Source organism: Chinchilla lanigera, unplaced genomic scaffold (genome assembly GCF_000276665.1).
Source record: "Chinchilla lanigera isolate Chin_1 unplaced genomic scaffold, ChiLan1.0 scaffold00068, whole genome shotgun sequence".
NCBI lineage: Eukaryota > Metazoa > Chordata > Mammalia > Rodentia > Chinchillidae > Chinchilla > Chinchilla lanigera.
In genome coordinates, this window is record NW_004955469.1 from 6,846,741 (window position 1) to 6,869,593 (window position 22,853).

At 36.1% G+C, this 22,853-nt stretch overlaps 1 protein-coding gene across 5 annotated transcripts in view; it reads left to right on the forward strand.

The window, feature by feature from the left end:
* The window catches only part of Ncoa1 (nuclear receptor coactivator 1), a 215,808-nt gene that overhangs the window by 169,961 nt on the left and 22,994 nt on the right, over positions 1-22,853 (forward strand). For all 5 annotated transcript variants that reach the window (XM_005400388.2, XM_005400389.2, XM_013522653.1 and 2 more), the window contains 4 exons: positions 8,833-8,950; positions 10,213-10,381; positions 11,399-11,713; positions 17,163-17,264. In XM_005400388.2, the coding sequence (XP_005400445.1) occupies positions 8,833-8,950; positions 10,213-10,381; positions 11,399-11,713; positions 17,163-17,264 (704 nt within the window). The remainder of the gene's footprint in view (positions 1-8,832; positions 8,951-10,212; positions 10,382-11,398; positions 11,714-17,162; positions 17,265-22,853) is intronic.

The following is a 22,853-nucleotide window of genomic DNA, read 5'->3' on the forward strand; positions in this document are numbered from 1 at the left end:
CTGAGGCAAGAGAATCACTCATTAGAGGACAGGTTGGGCTATACGGTGAGTTCAGGGCAGGCCAGGGCTATGCAGTGAGACCTTACCTCAAAAAACCAAGCAGGGAAAGAAAATGAATGGTTTATTCATAAAATGAAATGCTGCTCAGATACAAAAAGGAACTATTAGATGGCACTGGTCTCAAAAAAATGAAAAATACATAGATTCATTTAAAATTCATGTTTTTTGATGTTTTCAAAGAAGCAAAAATAATCTTTAGTAATGAAAATCTGATAATTGGTTTCCTGGAGTGGAATGAGGTAGGGAAGATTGACAGCCAAGAAATGTCTAAGAACTTCCAAAGGTGGTAGAAATACTCTATTTTCTTGGTTGAGATAGAATGTTGTGGGGTTATAAACTTTTAAAATTGCTTGAACTGTCAACTTAAAATGAGTGCATTTTATTGTGTATAAATTATGCAACGATAAAAATTTATTTTAGAAACATCTGAAGTTAGAATAATTAGCTATCCACATTTTCAGTAATTGCAAAAGTGGAATAAAGACACTTTCACATATGAAAGGACTCAGATATTTGCATAGTATATTCACTTTTTCAAACTGAAGGTCCTGGGTGATATCCTTCAGCAACAAGGTTAGGGAATATCCAGTGCAGATTACATCAGGAGCCTGGAACCTTTGCAAAGGAAGGCTCCAGGGAAGAAATAAAATGGGTTTCTTTGTGTTTATAGAAAACATTATTGGTAGATTTATGTTAAAATGTTGGAGCTTCTACAAAATTCCCCTGAGAAAGCAGGCAAATGGAAAAATAAGGCATTTGTTAACTCCAGAAAAAAGAAAGCAGGGTACACAAAGCGAGGTTTGAACACAGTGCACAGTTTGACTTAGAAGTGAATGATATTTGTGTAGACATAAAAATACAAGCTTTTGATTATATAAAAGCTCTGATCTGTGTTAGAGAATTGGCAGCTAAGAAGTTAAGTATGGGAGAGCTAAGGGCTCATCTGTCATGATGGGAAGCCACTACATCTAAATGGAACTATAATAAAGTGGCAGTATTTGCATATGTAGAAATGAATAGATAAATGGCAAAGAAAACAGGTACTAGAGCTGTGAATTGTTGCCTCAGCTAAGAAGAAAGTTACTAAGGGCTGGATGGCAAGGGGCAAGGTGGGAAATTGCATGTATTTATTATGGGCTATGTATATATATTAATTTGATAAGAATTAAAGCCTATGAAAATGGGATTCTTTGCCTTCAGAGTGAAAATGTTTCTCTTTTCTTGCTTGAGATTCTCTTACACATATAAAAGTATATAAACAGGCCAGAATCTGTTATACTTCGTGCTAGTAAGTTTGCAAAGGCCAAAAACATACAGGACAGCGTCATGGGCTAGGTAAAGGGGAGGACAGTCGATGCAGACAGCCAGTCCACAATATTTAGATTCAGACTGAAAAGAAAAACATAATTAAAGAGACAGAAGGCTAAGGAAGGAAGTTGGATAGAAGGAAAAAAGAATTAAGGAGTGGGAAAGGACGAAAAATATGTTAGCATTTAAAAGGAAGACAAAAGGGCAGCTTTTAAGTTTCAGCCTCCTCTAGCCTCTTGACTATTCATCACTACCTGTTTCTAGAACCAGAGTCTGTTGCTCATTGATCCACGTCTTAGCTTTGTGCCCCCTCAGGAAAGTCATGCATCTTTCCTACTTTAAGGCCTGTTGGGAGGCTGAGCTGTGCCAAGAGCAGATGTCCTGCCTGGGGTAGTTTAATTTCCATCATACTTGGGTAGTTTAATTTCCATCATACTTCACTCCTAAGACATACCAGTCAGAACTCTTGACCCATCTTCGCTCTCATATTTTTCTTTTCCTTGACATTTTGCAGTATATTCTGAGAGAAATTCTGAGCCCAATTTTCCAGATCAAAATTGAATCTTCACCATACTGTTGTGCTCTTCAGTCCATCTGTTGAATTCTTTTAACCATAACTATCACATTTTTATTTTGTAGAAATTCTTTTTCTTAGGAATTTATTACTTTTTATGGATATAATAGACCTTTTAAATCTTATAATGATATTTATTATACTTCTTTTAGGGTTCATCCTTTTTTTTTTGTATTTATCCTTTTTTCTTCAGTTTCTTTTTGTTTGGCTGATTTTTGAGGCAGAATTTTGCTGTGTAGTTAAGGCCATCCTTGAACTGAGTATGTAGCCCAGGCTGACCTTACACTTGCAACGATACTCCTCTCTTACCCTCCTGAGTACTGAGACTGCAGGCAGTGCTACCACACTTAGCTGTCTTCAGAGTTTCTATGTTAAATTTACTATCCCCATGCCTGCTCTTGACTTTCCTTGAATGTTTGGTCAGTGTTGACTGTCTCTCCATATATGCTAAAAGAGACCTAGAATGGAAATGCTACTAGCTAGCGTTTTCTTTAAGTGACAAGCCCTTTGACCTTGGTAGTGAGTGTAGGCTCTGATCATACAAGCCCCATTCATTTCTCCACTGTTGAGTGAGACAAGGGCTTGGTAGCAGGGAAATCCCTTACAGCAGCCCTCATAACCATATTGGGAGACTCGCCAGGCAAAACGCCCACCTTGAGTCACAAACTTGCTGCTTTAATCCCCTGGGTACAAGCCAGAGTCAGCTGCTTAGAGAAGAGGCCTGGGGGCAGGTGTTCTGTTTTCTGTTGTCCTTTAGTTATCCCAGCACTTGCCCTTGGGCTCTTCCTTATCACAAACACATTTTAGAAAATCCTTTCTCCTATTTATTAGTTTAGTTGAAGTTTCAGTATGATTGTTTATGCCTGTGCTTTTTATCTCTCAGAAATTCCCAGTTGTTCAAGTCTGCTGCCTAATACTTCTGTCTTTTAGGTATGAATTTTTTTTTACCTTTTTCATCTGTTTCAGTGATATTTTTGAAGGAGTAAAATATAGATGATAAATCTGTCATATTGAACCAAAAAAATCTCTTTATGTCTGTTTACATATGAGAAAACCAAAGTTCAGAGAAGAAAAATTATACACTGCCAAAACTTTGCCCAAAGTTACACAGTTAGTAAGTACAGGACCAGAATTTAAATTTTTGCCTGCTTGGTCTCAGAACTTGCTGTTTATATACACATTCACACAGTCACCGAGTGTTACCAAGCAATTTAAACAGTTTTATTGGAGGTGTACCATAAGAGGACATCTAGGTGAATACTGCTTTTTCAGAACAGATGCCTTTTTGAGGGTATTTTTTATCAAAATGTGTGGGACATGCTTTGGCAGTACCTTCAAAACCTGTGCAGTATTCTTTGAACTGTCTCCAAATCCCTATTGTTTGAGGGTAGATTTAGCTTTTGAACACTTCCAGTTATTTAGAACCAAATTTCTTGACATCAAAGGGAAATACTATTTTTTAAATTATAACTAAAATAAAATATACCTATGAGAAGATTTACTTTCTAGAAGGACTTATAGACTGGTTAAGATCACTCCTGAAGAATATTTGTGGATTAACAACATCAGTGGATCAAGTGAATGACCTTTAGAAGCAGTTGTTTTTGTGTTCTGTTTTCACATTCTGGGATGATTAGTTTTAAAATCTGTTTATAATATATTAAAAATATTGTGTGACTATAAAAAGCAGCATTATATACATTCTCAGTACTTAAAAATATCCAATTTAACATCCTTGTTTTTGAGGTTACATTTACAGTAAGTAAGGTATTCACATGCTTCTAGATTCAAGACAACACCAAAAATATAGGGGTGTGTGTGTGTGTGTGTGTGTGTGCATGTACATGTGCAATGAAGAGCCAGGTGTGGCAGCACTTAGAAGGCTGAGGAAGGTAGTGCAAGTTTGAGGACTGCGTGGGCTACGTAGCATACCCACTCCCCCTACAAAAAAAGATATAGAAAGTCTCTCCATCCTAGAAGCAGTGTTACTTCTCTATATCCAAAAAATTAATGTAACATGCACAGACTTACCTGCTTTTTATACAAATGGTGTCATAGTGTACACATTCATTCCTCTGTATCTTAAACCTTTGTGCTTGAATGCCATTCTATATTAGCACACAAAGAGCTTCTTTGTTCTTTTTTTAATAACTTGTGCTTTTTTAAATCTGTGCCAGAATGTACTTCACCAGTTGCCAATGATAAGCATCTTTTGCTGTTACAAAACTATAATGAGTAATCTTATGTAGAGATAATTTACCACTTATGAAAGTATATCTGAAATACAAATTCGAATAGAATGTCTGGGCCAAAGCATAGAAAAACATATTACCAAATGGCCCTTCTCACAGATTACACCAGTTAATTTTCCTATTTCTATAGCTTTTCTCAATGCTTTAAATAATGCACTTTCTCATCTTTATCAGTCTGGTGAATTTTTTCAGGTATCCTCAGTGCAGTATTAAACTGTTCATTTGAAGGAGGAAGGCTTTGAAATAGGGTCTCACTATGTGTTCTAGGCTGGCCTTAAACTCACTCTGTAGCCTAGGCTGGTCTCAAACTCAGGGCAGTCCTCTTGCCCCAGCCTCAGTGCTGGGATTACAGGTGTGCTTCACCACGCCTGGCTCTAAGCTATTTATTTTATTGTGGATTGAGTTGATCTTTTTTTTCCAGTGATTTCTTGTGACTGCTGTGTAGTCCCTCATTTATCACTCTTCAAGTTGTACAACATGCAAAAGCTATCTTCCTGGTTAAGATGATATGCTACATCATATACAGAAAAGTTTTTATTACTTGATAGTATAATTGTTTTGCTGGGTTTAGTGACTAATGTGAACATAAAGTTATAAAGTTTCCCTTTTAGCTAGATTTTAAGTGGCAGACAGCATAATGCTGACTTTTTTTTTTTTTTTTTTTTTTTTTTGGTACTGGGAATCGAACTTAAGATCTCATGTTTACCAGGCAGTTGCTGTGCCACTGAGCTATATCCCCAGCAATGTTGACTCCTTTTTTTTTTTTTTTCTTTTTTTTGCCTTTTTGAGACAGGGTCTCTCTATGTAGCCTAGGCTGGCCTTGAACTCACTGTGTAGCCCAGGCTTGCCTCAAACTCATGGCAGTCCTCCTGCCTGCTGGGATTACAGGTGTGCACCAACATACCTGGCAATGTTTACTTTTTGCAAAGATGATAACAAATATCTGAGTGCAGTCTCATGAGTTTGTAGTCCTAGCTACTCTGGGGGCTGAAACTAGAGGATTGCTTGAGTCTAGGGGTTTGAGGTCAGCCTGAACAACACAGCAAGACCTCATCTCAAAAAGAGAAAAAAGGCCAGGTGTATACTTGTAATCCCAGCACTCTAGGAGGCTGAGGCAGAAGGCTTGTAAGTTCAAACCCAGGCTGAGCAATTTAGTGACTTTGTGAGACCCTGTCTCAAAATTTAAAAAAGTTTAGCATGGTGGTGCATACTTGTAATCCCAAGAGAAGCTGAAACAGGAGGATTGCAAGTTTAAACTCAGCCTGGACAATTTAGTAAGTTAGTAAGACCCTGACACAAAATGTTTAAAAAGAACTGGGAACATAGCCCATTGTGAAGGCCCCAGTTCTAACTAACTGGATGGATGGATACATGCATGCATGCATGCATGCATCAATCAATAGATAGAATTAATTTTAAAATAAAAAGGGCTGGGGATGTAGCTCCACATGAAGACCCTGATTTAAATCCCCAGTACAAAAGGAAAAAAAAGATGGTAATAAATATTAACGTCCTGTTTACAGCTCCTGAAAGCCTTTTCTATTCAAGCCTCAGCTGGTCCTCTACAACAAAAATGGCCACACTTGCCTCGTCTTACATGTGTACATGTTTATTCATGAGTAGGTTTATTTTATTGGAAAGAGAGAGAAGCTGTGTATTTCTTAAACAATTCCACCACCCCTCAAATTTTTCTATAGAAGACAGTTGTTTAAAAAAGTTCAAAAAAATCAGTGACTTTCAGAATAAAATACAATTTCTTTTAAGCATGCAGCCTATATGCATACAAAGTTTTTAATTAAATTATTTGTTTTGTGTTTGTTTATATTTGCCTAGACATTAAATTTGGTGCATCAATCTTCTGTATTTTGAAAATTTTTGTTTAACTTAATTTCTTAAAATTTCTCCATCGAGGCTAGTTACATAAGATATTATGCCCTATCAAATAAACTTTATCTTCTAATACCTATTATCTCTTTATGATATACAGTCATTTAAATTTCCTTCGACCCCCACATGTAGTTGGTTTTGTCTAGATTTTTTTTCTTTTTTTTGGAGATAGTCTCACTGTGTAGTCCCCACTGGCCTTGAAACTCACTATGCAGCCTAGGCTGGCCTCAGACTCATAGCAGTCTCCTTCCTCTGCCTCCTGAGTTATAGGCATGCACCATCATGCCTGGCTAGATTATATTTCTTAAAGGGAATAGGATTGAGTGATATGTGGAGCAAGGCAATGGCACTGCTTCGGGTAATTTTCTTTGACCAACTTCCCAATTTAAATATGATTTGACTTAAATAATTTCTGTTACCATTATTTTTAATTTTTTGTCTTCTGTTTTTTCAGAATCCTATAGAATTTGATTTTTCTATTATTTGCCATGATAGAGATCAGTTTTATTGAAAGCTGTATTTAAAATAGAATGTGTTCATATAGATTTCTATTTTTATTTATACTAAAAATTGAATATATTTCACAAAAACATGACATGTTTTTGCATAATTCAGATATCCTTACATCCATGTATTCTTTATTTATTAGCATGATGTCCTAAATAATTTTTCTCTCAAAACTCCAAGACCTAAACTGGGTAAGGTAGCACACATGTATAATCCCAACACATGGGAGGCTAAGACAGGGGGCCTGCTTGGGCTACACAGAAAATTCAAGACCAGCCAGGACTACATAGCAAGATCCTATCTCAAAACAAAAAAACTTTCGAGGCCTAGACTGGGAATATAGATTAGTGGTATAGCACTTAATACTTCTTAGCCAGCATGAGAGAGCCGGGCTTCAGTTTCTAGCACTGTAAGAACGAAAAGAAATGTCAAGGCCTTTTTAGCTTTTATTTTAAAAATTAAAAAAAAGTTAGGATTGCTATAACAAACTACGACAGATTGAGGGTATCAAACAGAAGTTTATTTTCTCACCTAGAATGTCTAGAGGCTAGGAGTCCAAGATCAAGAAGTCAGCAGATTTGGTTTCTTTTGAAGGCTCTTTCATTAGGTTGAAGATGGCTCCCTTCTCTCTGTGTTATGTGTCCTAATCTCTTCTTATAAAGAGATTGGATTGGATTGGAGCACACCATAATGACCTATTTAAAATTAATGGAAAGTCCTTTCTTATAAAGGTCCTTTCTTCACAGTCATATTTTGTGGCACTAATAGTTAGGACTTCATACATGAATGAGGGGCACAGTTTAGCCCATAACAATGATCAATTAATATATATTCTTTTTTTTTTTTTTTTTTTTTTTTTTTTTTTTTTTTGGTTTTTCTCCGGTACCGGGAACCGAACTCACGACCTTGCACTTGCCAGGCAGGCGCTTTGCCGCTGAGCTAAATCCCCAGCCCCATATATATTCATTTTAGAAGTTACAGCACACCATTATAAAAAGAAAAGTAGTCCTTACAGTCACTACCTAAAAAGAACTAAGAAGATAGAGAGAGCATCCCAGAATATATTCTATTAATGTATATGAAATAGTTTATAAAAACAGAGTCATCCTGAACATAATGGCTTAGAATGTTTCTTTTTTATTTAATGGCACATTATCAACAGTTTTGACATAATTCATTAGTCAGTTCCTAAATTTCTGGAATTTAAGTTATTTATAATTGTTTCTACTATCAACATTTCAGAGATAATAAGGGTATCAAACAGAAGTTTATCATAAAGCTTTCAAAAAGTTCCTACAGAAAAACTCTAAGCTACAAAAAAAAGGATACATATACTGTTTGCTTCCATTCCAAAACATAATCTAACCTCATTGTTCATTGAATGGTTTTTTTTTTTGGTTGTGGTTTTTTTTTTTTTTTTGGTCTTTTTGAGACAGGGTCTCACTATGCAGTTCAGGCTGGCCTTGAGCTCACTTTGTAGCCCAAGCTGGTCTTGAACTCACAACAGTCCGCCTGCCTCAGCCTCCCAGAGTGCTGGGATTATAGGCGTGCACCACCACACCCCGCATTTGAATGTGTTTTATCTCTTTGCTTGTAGATCTCCTTTCATGGTGATGGCGTCCCTACTTACAGCATAGTCTTATGTGCTATAGCTTAAGGAAGCAGTTAACCAAAATCATTGTCTTTATCTTTAAAACAAATAATTTTTTTTTTTTTTTTTGAGACAGGGTCTCACTATGCAATTCATTCTGGCTTTGAACTCACTAGGTAGCCCAAGCTGGCCTCAAACTCACAGCAATCCTTCTGCCTTAACCTCCTGAGTGCTGGGATTACAGGCATGCACCACCACACCCAGCTAAAACAAATAATTTCTGACAAAGTTCTTGTTTCCCCTATGGTAGCATCAACCTATGTGCAATTTTAACCAGCTTTTCTTTGATTCAGACCTTTTCATATCTCATTTACTTTTATTATATATGGCCATAATCAAGAAGGTTCATGTTTCTGAATAAGTAACCTTTATATCACTAAAATATGATATAAAGTAGTACCTCAGTTCATGAACTTAATTCTTTCCACAATTCTGGTCACAGAATTTGTTCCACAGTTCTAGTTGCAACTGAATTTCAAGCATCTACATACTATGTATTCATAGAGAAGATATCACTCTGCAATGTATTACTCCTGAAAATACTGTTATTTCCCGCCATTGTGACAGTCAGTGACCTTTTCTTCCTCAATCAGGATTGCCTGAGCTAGAATTGGAGACAATTGATAACCAGTTTGGACAACCAGGAACAGGTGATCAGATTCCATGGGCAAACAGTGCTGCGACAGCTGTAAATCAGACAAAACCAGAAGAGTAAGTAATACATTTTGAATTTATAAAATATCATATAACATCCTCTAAGCCAAGAACTACTTTTCCCAAACTCAGTTGGATTCCAGTCTGCATTGGTATTTTGTAAAATAGGAAGTGATATAAATGTTTATTGGAAAGTAATGGGGGATGTAGGGAAAACATGAAATCAAAAGAGATTTATTTATTACATGACCACAGGCTAGTAGTGTATATGGTAATCACCAGCAGATGGATATGGTGTGCAGCTATTGTTTTCTATTTCATCTATTACTTTGCCTTGATTACCATGATATTCCTGGGACCAATGAATGAATTGACCTCAGCGTGACAATTATGCTGCCCATAAATTTTTAGTTAGGTAATTACTTTGCCTAGCATTTTTCTTTGGAGGAAGATGGTAAGGAGAATACTTTCTACATGTACTCAGTGCTCTATTCTGATTAGAATTTAATTTCTTACTTCACACAGGCAACTGTGGTCCATAGCACAGCATATATCTCATACATGACAACCAAAGGAGGACAGATAGTATGGACTGTGAGTTAGAGCCTTAACACCTTAACTGTGGATTCATTTACCTTCCAGAGGACGAATCATTACAATTACATTGTTATATTAGTGCAGCTACTACCATTTTCTATATATTTCTAAGTTTTATACATCAGTTGATATCAGTGTGGATTAAACTGTATATTTTCTACATGGATAAATGAACAGTATGTTTTATTGCTTAATTCCTAGCATGTTTCATTTTTTCAGTTTGATTTCTTTTGTATATGATAGTTATGTTCTCAATGATTTGGTCATTTTTTAAAAGTAAAGTAGCATCTATTGTTTAATTATGGTTCAATTAATAATGGTATCGATTGAATAAATAGAATAAATCTAAATATAGGCTAAATGACTTTTTCTGAATTTTTGTCTGATATTTATTTTTTACTTTTATTAAAAATTTTCCTTTTGTAACTGTAATTTTCCAAGCTATTTCTATAAGTTAACATAAACATAAACAGATGGAAAAAAATTCAGTGATTGACCAAAGAATAAAAAATGTATTCAAGCTGCATACTAGTGTTCTTTTAATTTTTGCATGTTAAGGATAGAACATTTCAGTGCATTCGAATTGTCAAGCATCTTAACAGAGAATTTCTTAGAACTGGGTTTGCACATGTCACATGCGTATGTTTATATATATTTGCATTCTTAAGATTGACTAATTTTTGCTTCATCCATCTGAAACATCCCTATTTTTGATCCTGCAGCCAGTGTATTAGTTCACAGTTAGATGAACTGCTCTGTCCACCAACAACAGTGGAAGGAAGAAATGATGAGAAGGCTCTTCTAGAACAGCTCGTGTCTTTCCTCAGTGGCAAAGATGAAACTGAGCTTGCTGAACTAGACAGAGCACTGGGAATTGACAAACTTGTTCAGGTATCTGTTAAAATTGCCGTTTAAACAGTACAGCACTGAGGCACTAGAAAGTGGGTTTTTGCAAGATTTTTCAATATTGTTTCTATCATGCTTTAGCTGTTTTATATTTACCCCATCAAAGTTATCAAACTATATAATAGGTGAACATTTTAAACAAAAAGAATTAGAAATAGGTAAATTTAAAAGCCTTAAGTTTTCACTGTAGAACAGAATCTTATAAACACCAGCTAAAATAGAATCCCAATTTATATCATCACTTCTTATTTTAGGGTGTACGTTACCTCTCGTTCATACTTGATTTCAATTTACATATTCCATGAATTTCCAGCTTCCTGGTTAGCATTTTTCAGATTGTGGGGTGACAAAATCAATTTAGTGCATCAGGACTGGCCTTTTTCAAATGGAGAAACATGTCGAATACAAGCTCCAGAGTGTGTAGCACGTAGAAAGGGCAAGTTATGTTTCATGATACTTTCCTTGCAGTTACAAACCCACATATGCAAACCAGGTCCCAGTTTCAGCTATATTTCTTACAGTGAGTAACAGTTACACTGAAAGCCATAACTCTGTGCCCTTCTGTTACATCAGGTATGAATTTTTTTCAAGAAAGGTAAAAGCATGACTTCTGTATTTGACATAGAAAAATGCCTAATTGCTTCCTGTTTGAGGGGCTCTACTTCTCATGGTAACCTAATGTAAAGTTCATTAGTTCTTAGGCTTTGCACTGAAGTTCTTTTCAAACTTGTAGCTTCATGTTATTAATTTAAGACCTGTATTTTATCCATATTTTCATCTCTTTATTGAGATTTAAAACATCTCATTTAATTTATTATTCCATTTCAAAAGCAGTTTCACAAATGATTCCTTTAGGTGATAAACTTCTAGACAGCATGAATTTAGAATGTATGTATTATGATGACACTTTCTGCCCACTCTCAGATCGAGTTATATTTAGAGATGCATATAATTTATTAGCATACATTTATTTCTAAAATCTTCTGGCTTCTTTTTTAACAGGGGGGTGGATTAGATGTACTGTCAGAGAGATTCCCACCACAACAAGCAACACCACCTTTGATGATGGAAGAAAGACCCAACCTCTATCCCCAGCCTTACTCTTCTCCCTCTCCTACTGCCAGTCTCCCCAGCCCTTTCCAAGGCATGGTCAGACAGAAGCCTTCTCTGGGAACAATGCCTGTTCAGGTAACGCCTCCCCGAGGCGCTTTTTCACCTGGCATAGGCATGCAGCCCAGGCAGACTCTAAACAGACCTCCAGCCGCACCTAACCAGCTTCGACTTCAGCTACAACAGCGATTACAGGGACAACAGCAGGTGAGTACTGTACTCTCCTAGTTTTCAAAGGTTAGACAGCCGATCATTACAGCAGTTAGGTCAAATCCACTCCCAGCACCTTCATGAAACACTCAAAGACTCATCTTTGGTCTGTTGGGATGGGGGTAAGGGACCCTTATAGTCAATTAAAGACTGCTGGCTCATAACAGTGCACTTTGAGACAAGTTAAAAGCCATTTAATTTTCATTTTTTGAGATACAAGCTATTGGCTGGGTGTGGTGGCACACGCCTGTAATTGCAGCACTTGGGAAGCTGAGGAAGGAGGATCGTTGTGAGTTCGAGGCCAGCCTGGGCTACAAAGCAAGCTCAAGGCCAGTCTGAACTGCATGGCGAGACCCTGTCTCAAAAAGAAAAAGAAAAGAGAGAGATATAAGCTATTTAGATTGGACATCATTACTAAATTAATAAAGAGGAGCATAGCCCAATTTACAAAATACAGTAGCAAGAAAGATTGTTTATGATTGTTTAAACAGAAAATAAAGTTCATTTATGTTGTTTAAAGTTTGCAAGGTTAATGTCTAGTGATCTTATTATTACATTGGGAGAATAAAGGGAAAATGTAAGTTTGGGGGCCCTGGGAGTTGTGAGTTAAATCATCTTTCTCGTGACAGGAAATGAGTAGGTATAATGGCATAAATATTTAAAATTGTGTAAGCAGCAGATATGGACATAATCATCAAGGACCACAAAAATAAATGGTTAATGGGGATGTACCTCAGTGGCACAGGTGCCTGCCTGGCAAGTGCAAGGTCCTGAGTTCAATTCCCAGTGCACACACACACACACAAAAGATAGCACTAAAAATAAATGGTTAAAAATGTCATCTTTGGGAAGTGAAGTGGGGCTGTAGATTGTTGCTTCTTGTTATTAATCCTTCTATACTTTTCAACCAGATATATAGATTGCTTTAGGGTTTTAGAAGTGCTTCCAGAAATTTCCTTGACCCTTTATAATTCAGGGAGGAAAAGATATAAGGAGATAACTTATATTAGAAAGACAGTATGGTGTAATGTAAGAGTTACCTGTGGTTTCAAGTCTCTGTCCTAAACAGAGGGCTGCTTTAACCAAATCATTTACCCTTCTAAGAATGCTAGTTACTTAACCATACGAATTGTCTAATAATTCCTTTGACTCATAAGTAGTTGTATAGATTAAATAAAGTAAAACTCTTAGCATAATATCTGGCATATTGTAGCATTTATGTATACTAGCTATTAAAAACTACATTTATCATTATAATAGGTGTTACAAATATGCTTCCATTCCAACTAGAAAACGGGAAATGATGAAAGAGAAGACAAATGAGATAAAAAGAAATCTTAAATAATAGAATAATACAAAAAAGAATAATTTTTAAATGCTAAGGTGGAATAAAGCATTCAAAGAAAAATAAAGGGAAGAGAAAAGAAAAATAAAAAGATGGAGCCATAATATGTTCTGAGATATTCATTGAAGATAAACTCCTTCTTGTTACTGTTTATAGTTAATTTTTAGAGAGCATAAGAATAAGAAATGCTTAATAGTTTCTCTGTATTTAAATTTTAACTAAATGGGCTGTCCTTGGTACTATGAGGAATACAAAGAGTTAAAGATACAGGTAAAGATACCTACTTGAAAGTTGAATCACACTGCAAGAAGTATGTGATCAAATGCTAAATTTAAAAAATACAAAAAGTGTAGGTATGCTGATTTTCTCATTTTATATGCTGAAATACAAGTACTACCTAAAATGAAAGGTTCAATGTGGAAGACCATGCTTACAGTTGAGGTCAGGCTCATGAATGAATGAAAAAGTTGTTCTGTTTCTATTTGTCTCTAAAGCAGCTCATCATCAGAGTAGCCCTGCAAAGGATGTACATGGGATAAAGATACAGAGAGGAGCTGGGCATGGTGGTGCATGCCTATGATTCCAGCAATCACGAGGCTGAGGCAGGTGGATGGCTGCTAGGTCAAGGTCTTGACTGAGCTTTATAGCCATTCAAGGCAGACCTGAACTACATAACAAGACCCTGTCTCAAAACAAACAAAAGATGCAGAGAGGAGAATGCTGCTGCCATGTGTTTCCTTTCAATCTCATGGAGGCATAACCATAGTTCAGTAGCCTTAGTAGCCCAACAGAATGAATTATCCACCAAGTGGAAGAAACAGAATTTTGGGCTAATTATGTTAAAAGCTCCCAGAAGTGTCAGTACACAAAAACAATTTATAGTGCCAAGTAAAATGATAACTCTGTTGTCTATCAAGCCACATTATCCAGCCTCCTTTTTGGGTTCTAGGCCATTGATCCTGCTGTTTCAGCAGTGGGGCAGCCAATTCCCCTTGCACTGTAGGTGCAGGAGTTTTGCATGTGTGTCCACTTAAGGCTGTCTGTAAGCAGGTTTCTCTCAGTATCTCAGCTAAGATGCTCTCAGCAACAATGAAAGTAAAAAGGTGGGCTCAAATTAGTAAATCAAAGAAAATATTTTAACTCAGATATTGAGGCAATCTAAGATAAGAGGTGGGTCCAAGAATCATCACTGTAGAGTTTTAGCACTGGTATCAAGGCTCGGGTTCTTTTAATCTTTTTGCTCAACAATCCTTGGCATGTCATAGTTATAACTATCATGTGCAAACAAAACTATATATTACAGGAAAAACAGACCATTTCTTTCCTATGAATCTCTTTTTTCAAAAGCCAGAAAATTTTTTCAAAAAGGCTCTCTTACCAACCCACCTTACCCCATCACCACCACCATTATTACAAAATGGGGGGAGGGAAATAAAAGGCCTCACATGTCTGGCTAGTGTACACCCTAACCAGTTGCTGAGGAGGACTGACTTGGAGTACTACTGCATGACCCTCATGTCCTGTGATATGGATAGTTAGCCAAACAAATCTGTTCTGCCATCAAAGAAAGGGGGTGTAATAGCTACGGGATAGCACTAGCAGTAGCTGATAAAACCAGTAAGTCAAGATTAAATGTATTATTTTAAATTGTATTGTTAAATTCATATTTGGAACCAAATAGTAAACTGAGGTGGTATATCTGCTGTTTCTACTGCCATATTTTAAGTAAATAAATATATATGAGGACAGAAGAAAAGAGAGAACACCATTAGTATACTAAAAAAAGTTGAGTCATTTTGAAGCATAGAAAGCATGCCCAAGAAAGAAACCAAATCATATGCAAATAACACACGTAGAAAGTCCGAGAGGAGGCCGGGCATGGTGGTGCATGCCTGTAATCCCAGCACTTGGGAGGCTGAGGCAGGAGGATCACTGTGAGTTTGAGACCAGCCTAGGCTACAAAGTGAGCTCAAGGCTAACCTGAACTGCACAGTGAGACTCTGTCTCAAAGAGACACACACACACAAAAAAAAAGTCCAAGAGGATCTATAATTTATATAGAGGAGTCAGCCAGGTATGATGTCACACACCTGTAATCCCAGCACTTTAGAGACTGAGGCAAGAGGATCACTGTGAGTTCAAGGCCAGCTTGAACTACATAGCAAGACCTTGACCCAAAAACAAGAAAACAACAAAAAAAGACAAGTTCAGTAAAGTGTTTAGATGAAATAAGAAATAAAAATTAATGCAATTTTTTTTACAATCAGCCACCAATTAGAAAGTATAATTCCAATATATTCAGCATGCAAGACTTGTAAAATTAAAATCATAATTAAAAAACAAAAAAATACCAAAAAGATATTCATGAATTGAAAAAATAATGTAAAGAGGACAATCATTCCAAAAGTAGTCTAAATTCAGCAGATTTCCTACAGAATCTCAAAATGGAATTTAACAAATAGAAGTGAAATTTATTTTAAAAACATATAATCTTGAAGAAAAATTAAAGTTGACATGCTCTACCAGATATGAAGATGTAAAATAAGCTTTAGAAATAAAACAATGGGGAATTGGCTTAATACAGAGAGTTCTACCACTTGGAACATAACTGAGAGCTCAGAAGCACACTCAGCCATACTTACAGACTGACTAAAGGACAAAGGAGGTGGCAATTATTGTGAGTGTTTGACCCTACTCCACAGTGCCTGCAAGTTGCAATTTCAATATTTGCATCTTAGGACTTTTCCCCAAAGTTAGTTTTCTGACCTGAGTCAAAAAATAAATGAAACTAGAATTGAGCTATTTGATAATGAGAAATTTAACCAGTGTTCATGACTCTTTGCATTCTTTTATCTTTCTTAGGCTTTCTAGTTTACATGTACTATAATAAAATATATCAACACAGTTGTATAATTCGTAAATTTTAAAGTACCATATAAATATGAAAGAGCATAAAGCCAGGAACAGTGGGAGGCTGAAGTGGGAGAATCATTTGAATCCAGGAGTTTGAGATCAGCCTATGCAACATAGCAAGACCCGATCTCAAAAACAAAATACTGGTAAAGTGCTTGCATAGCATATGCAAAATATAGGTTCAGTCTGCAGCACTACCAAAATAAAATTTTTTAAAAATAGTATTAATATTATTTTACTGTTGTTTCTCTATTTTTATCAAATTATTGAGGAAGAAATTCTTTCACCTGTAGATTGTTTACAGCGAAATCTCACTTCTAAGGATGTTTCTTTTGTCACCAAATAAAGCATGCTTATGACCTGGAGCCCTAGATCATTGATTTAGATGGCTCTTTCAAACTAGTATTCTATAGAAAATTATTCTGAGAGACAGATGTTGATTGTTAAAAATCAGGAAAGAGGACTTATAATAAATAAGTTGTATAGTATATCCTCTTCTTTGGAGATGCACAGTGTGGTTTGGCCAATTAAAGTCTCATGAAATTACTGCAGTAAATAAATCTGTTCACCTTGTATAACCCATCATTTCTAATACTTCATACAGCACAGCATGCTATTTTCCTAGCACATCTATTAATATCCTGCAGAACAATGTTCTTTAGAACATCAATTTGGGAAATGCTGGTCTAAAGTAATTACTTCTTCTAGTTATATAAATAATTCATTTTCTCGGACCATTTGTTTCTTACATAATTCTGTCCAGCTAATGATATCATAGTGGATTTTTCTCCAGATACATACCCACCAGATAATACCTTCAAGTGAGAATATAATGTTAACTACCTCAGCTTTCCTTCCATCTTCCAGAACTTTGCAGAGAATATACACTTTACTATATACTTGCTTTTTTATTCACAATCTTTTAAGACCTACAATTGCTGTTTCTTTTTTCCCTTTCTATACTTACATGAAATAACTATTAACATGCTTTAAAAAGTACAGTAGTATATATCTGTGTGTGTTTTCTACTTTTAAATGCTCTGCCACATTTAGTGCTGTGAAGGCAGTATTTGATAATTGCTAGAAATTAGTCTTCTGGCATATAAACATGGGAAATTATGTTGCTATATAAGGCCCTCTATGCCTGTGTCAAGAAATATGATCTTTCCTTATTTCCATTTTTCTTAGTTGATACACCAAAATCGGCAAGCTCTCTTGAACCAGTTTGCAGCAAATACTCCAGTTGGCATTAACATGAGATCAGGCATGCAGCAGCAAATCACACCTCAGGTAATATGAGGAAGCCAAACATTGGTAGGAATTCTGTAATCTGTCAACTTGAATGTTTTTGTCATACCGTGTGAGCTAATCTTTTAATGATATGAGAAGTGCTGTTTTCTTCTAAAATGAATTAATAAGCTATTTATGATCCATCTTACTGATATTTTGTCTAAAACCAAAGATTCTGTGTTTTGTTTTATTGTTATCCTTGTTATAGGATATCAGTTGATCAAATAGAAAACCCTTATTACTGTTCTGAATAGTACCAGTAATTGGAAGCCTTTGATATAAAATTGTATGATCAAACATGAACTTAATCAAAACCCAACAACTTTGTTACCTGTCTTAACTGTCTTGTGACTCTGCTCAGTCTGAAATCAGTATTTTCTAACATTTATTTATTGTGAAGATTTTGTATTTAAATCTGACATATGAAGCCATTGGAACTTTAAACTTAAAAGGAACTAACTTGCTTTCTGATTTCCTTCAATACATGTTTTAATATTTTTGCTACACCTACTTATTTATGTTAACAAAGTTGAAGCAACAATTTCAGAGAAGACTCAAAACTTTTCTTTTCTTTTTTTTTTTTTTTTTCTCTCATTAAATGGACCTAGATGAATTTGGGGCAAATACTGAAAGCCAACACTAATCAAAGGGATAAATGTTGGTAGAGGCCTCTTGCAAGCAGGTAGATATAGGCATTTTCATGGGGCCAGATTTGGGCTCCTCTTACTTAAAAATTGCAAATCTCAGTGGTATATTCATTTAGGAATAATTATATTGTAAGCAAATAAACCCACGTTGGGAATTCAAAGAAAAATGATTTTCTATCAGGAAGCCATATTTCTTCACCAGTTTCCTAAAGTTCTTGTAATCTTTCTTTGTCCTCCAGCCTTGCTTCTAATCTCTTCCTCTTTTTCTATTTCTCTATTTTTCAACCAACCCCTTTTAAATTTTGTCCTCTGAGGGTAAAATCACTATATTGAGGGCATATTTACTATACACAATTTTCTAGTTCATTTTAGATTTTGCTATAACCACAAATATAGTTCATATGGTTAAAGGTAGCAAATTAATAGTTATCATAATTTGACATTTTCTAGACTGTGTTTGGTGCCATTATTATTGCTGATTGTACTACTTTTAGCCAAGGTGACATAATTGTTCTAAAGAGTTGTTCTTTCTGGTATGCCAAGACTGAGATTGCCTAAAGGTCATAAATACTACTATAGGCCAACATCAAAGATCTAGGGGCTAGACCAAATATTCAGCAACCCAATAAATGTAAGAGGTAGGATCTTGTAACAGACTCAACCCAAAAGCCAGCCACACCTGTGAGACATTTCTGAGAAGCAGTCATTTCCTAAAGGTTCTGCATACTAGAAATGAAGCTATATGCCATAAGCAATTTATAAGCATCAACCCAGGAATTAAACTAAGAAAAAAAGGAAGAGAGGGAGGGAGGGAGGGAGAGAGACAGAGAAAAAGTAGAGGGAAGGAGAAGGAAGGGAAGGGAAGGGAAGGGGAAAGGGAAAGGGAAAGAGAAAGGGAAAGGGAAAGAAAGACACTTAAGCAAGATGCAACCCCAGATTTCCAACTCACCAAAGGCAAACCCAGGGGCCAGTGGGGTGGCACAGTTCTAAGGCCATCTACCTGAACTCACTGAATTGCTAACAGCAGAAGTAATAAAGCAAATGAATGGGGCTCTAGGAAAAATATCAAATCAGAAATAATTTCTCAGATAACTACAGAGATGGTGACCATAATGAAAGACATGGTTAGTAAGTCTAGAGCAGATACAGATAAAAAAATATATACATATAGTGGTACTTAGGAAACTGATGGAAACTATGAACACCCAACATAGGAAAGAAATGGAATCCATGAAACAGATTCAAACAGATAGCCAGGAGATTAAAAATTCCGTTGAAAGCAAATGCAGCAGAATGATCCAATGTGAGGACAGAATATCTGACACACAAGACAGGATTTTGGTAAGCAATTGTAAAAAGAAAGGTTTCTTGAAAATACCAAGGAATGATGAAAAATCAATCCAATAGCTGCTAGATGATACAAAGAATAACGTAAGATTGAGCAGAGTCAGTGAAAAAGCAGGAGTTAGCATAAATGACATAAAAAATCTGTTCACAGAAGTAATGGCAGAAAACTTCCCAAGCATGGAAAAAGAATTTGACATATAGTAAGTGAAACATATAGAACTCCAATTAGCCATGATTAAAAAAATCTACCCCAAGGCATAAAATAGTAAGACTTCAAGAAAATTCAACATAAGAACAGAATATTAGAAGCTGTTAGAGGAAAAAAAACAAGTCATACATAAACGCAAGCCAATCCGAATCACAGCACATTTCTCAACAAAAACCCTCAAGTCAAAGAGAGACTGGAGTAACATGTTTCAAGCCCTAAAAGAAAACAACTTCCAACCCAGATTGATGCACCCCACAAAACTATCTGTCAAAATCACTGGAGAAATAAGTGACTTCCATGACAAAGAACACCTAAAGAAATTCATGAACACCAACCAGCATTCCAGAATATTCCAAAGGATGTTCTAGAAAGAGATAATGAGGACTGCAACTCCATGAACCCCAACAGAATGAATCCACCAGGCCAAGCAAGTAACTAAACAAGGAAGGGAGGAGGAAACCAACAACAGGAAAATAACATGACAAGGATAAGTGAGTACATATCAGTTATAACCATCAATGTTAATAGTCTCAAATCACCAATCAAAAGAACCAAACCAAATCTGTATCTGCTCTAGACTTACTAACCATGTCTTTCATTATGGTCACCATCTCTGTAGTTATCTGAGAAATTATTTCTGATTTGATATTTTTCCTAGAGCCCCATTCATTTGCTTTATTACTTCTGCTGTTAGCAAGTAAGCCATCCCCCAAAGTACCATATAATTAAAATCATCCATTGTCTAAAACATCATGTTACCCCAGAGTGACATGATATATAGAGGCAGGCTACAGAGAAGGAAGACCAGCACTGTGAGCCCAGTGATCACATACAGCCTGGTCAGTGGCAATCTCCTAGAGCCACAGAATGGATCAAGAACAAGAGCCAGCAATATGCTGCATACAAGAAACACATTTAATTCAAGAAGAAATTTATAGACTGAAAGTTAAAGGATGGAAAATGATACTCCATGTGACAGGAACCCAAAAAAAAAGCAGGCATAGCTATTCTGTTTGCAGACAAAGTAGATCTCAAGCCAAGATTGATTAAGGGAGACAAAAGGTCATTACATCTTTGTAAAAGGAACAATCCATAAATATATATGCACAGAATACCAGCACACACAACTCTGTAAGATAAATATTAAGGGACATGAAAAATAAGCACAAATAAAACTGTCAGGGGGGACCTCAGTGTGCCACTGTCAAAAATAGACAGATGAACTAGACCAAAAAATCAACAAAGAAATATCAGAACTGTACCAAACTTTTGAACAAATGGACTTAGTTGTATCTACAGAGTGTTCCACCCCTCAGTTTTTTCTCAGCTATACACATAACATTCTCCAAAACAAACTACATACTAGCTCATAGAATATGCTTAAGTAAGTGCAAAGAACTGAAATTATCCCATGCATATTATCAGATCATAGTGCAGTGAAATTGGAAATGAATGGCAAAAGAAACCACAAAAACTTCATAAAGACATGGAAATTAAATAATACCCTCTTAAACAACAAGTGGGTCACAGATGAAGTTTCTGCAGTTGGGGCTGGGGATTTAGCTCAGCGGCAAAAGCGCCTGCCTGGCAAGCGCAAGGTCGTGAGTTCGGTTCCCGGTACCGGAGAAAAACCAAAAAAAAAAAAAAAGTTTCTGCAGTTAATAATGCCAGTACAACAGGAACTTATGGGACACAATGAAAGTAGTCCTACAAGGGAAATGTATAGGGATGAATTCTCTTATCAGACAAATAGAGTGAGCTCAAATAAACAACCTAGTGTTGAATCTCAAGCTTCTAGAAAAAAAAGCACGTCAAGTCCAAATCTCATACAAGGGAGGAAATAGTAAAGATCATAGCAGAAATTAAGTCAATAGAGACTTAAAGCAATACAAAGAATCAATGAAATATAGGGTTGGTTCTTTGAAAGATTAAATAAAATTGACAAACCCTTAGACAACCTCATCAAAAAAAGGAAAGAAAAGACTTAAATCCATGCAATTAGGCCAGGTGTGGTGGTGCACACCTGTAATCCCAGCACTTGGGAGGCTGAGGCAGGAGGATCGTTGCAAGTTTGAGGGCAGCCTGGGCTACAAAGTGAGCTCAAGGCCATCCTGAACTGCATAGTGAGACCATGTCTCAAAAAGACCAAAAAAAAACAAAAAACAAAAAACAAACCATGCAATTAGGAATGAAAAGGGTAAAATTACAACAGGTTCTGAAGAAATTCAGATCAATACCTACTTCAAGAACCTGTATTCTAATGTAATGGAAAACATAGAAGAAATGGACGGATTCCTAGATACATACGAATTACCAAAGCTGATCGAGAAGATAAAAATTCTAAATAAACCAATGTCAATGAAATTGAAGATATAATTAAAAATGTATCAACAAAGAAAAGCCCAGGTCCTGACAGATTGACTGCTGAGTTCTATAAGAAATTTAGAGAAGACCTAAGGCCACTACTTCTCAAACTCTTAATTGAAAGGGAAGCAGTACTCCCCAATTCATTCGTGAAAACAAGTATTACCCCAATTCCAAAACCAGAGAAAGATCCAACCAAAAAAGAAAACTACAGGTCTATCTCCCTAATGAACATAGACACAGAAGTCCTCAATAAGATACTGGCAAACAATGCAGAAAATCATCAAGAAGATTATACACCATGACCAAATAGGATTCATGCCAGGAACGCCAGGACAGTTTAACGTACACAAATCAATAAATATAATACACCATATTAACAGAGCCAAAGACAAAACCTGTATCTCAGTACATACAGAAAAATCATTTGACAAAGTCCAACACCACTTCATGATTTTAAAAAACCTTACAGAAAATTAAAATAGTCTTTATCTCAATCTGATAAAAACCATTTATGACAAACCAACAGCCAACATCATACTAAATGGACAAAAAAATGAAAGCTTTCACTCTAAAATCAGGAACAACACAAGGATGTCCTCTATCACCACTCTTATTCAATATAGTTCTGGAAACATTAGCCAGAGTAATTAGACAAGAGAAAGACATACAGTAAGAAGAATTAGAATAGGAAAGGAAGAAGTTAAATTATCATTATTTGCAGATGATGTGATACTTTACATAGAAGACCCCCAAAACTCCACCAAAAGACTTCTAGATTTAATAAGCAAATTCAGTAGTGTAGCTGGATACAAAGTCAGCACTCAAAAATCAATAGCAAGCTGGGCATGGTGGCACACACCTGTAATCCCAGGACTTGGGAGGCTGAGACGGGGATTGCTGCGATTTCAAGGCCAGCCTTGGCTACATAATGAGTTCAGGACCAGCCTGAACTACATAGTGAGACCCTGTCTCAAAACAACAAAAAGAAAAAAATCCATAGCACTCCTATACACAAATAAC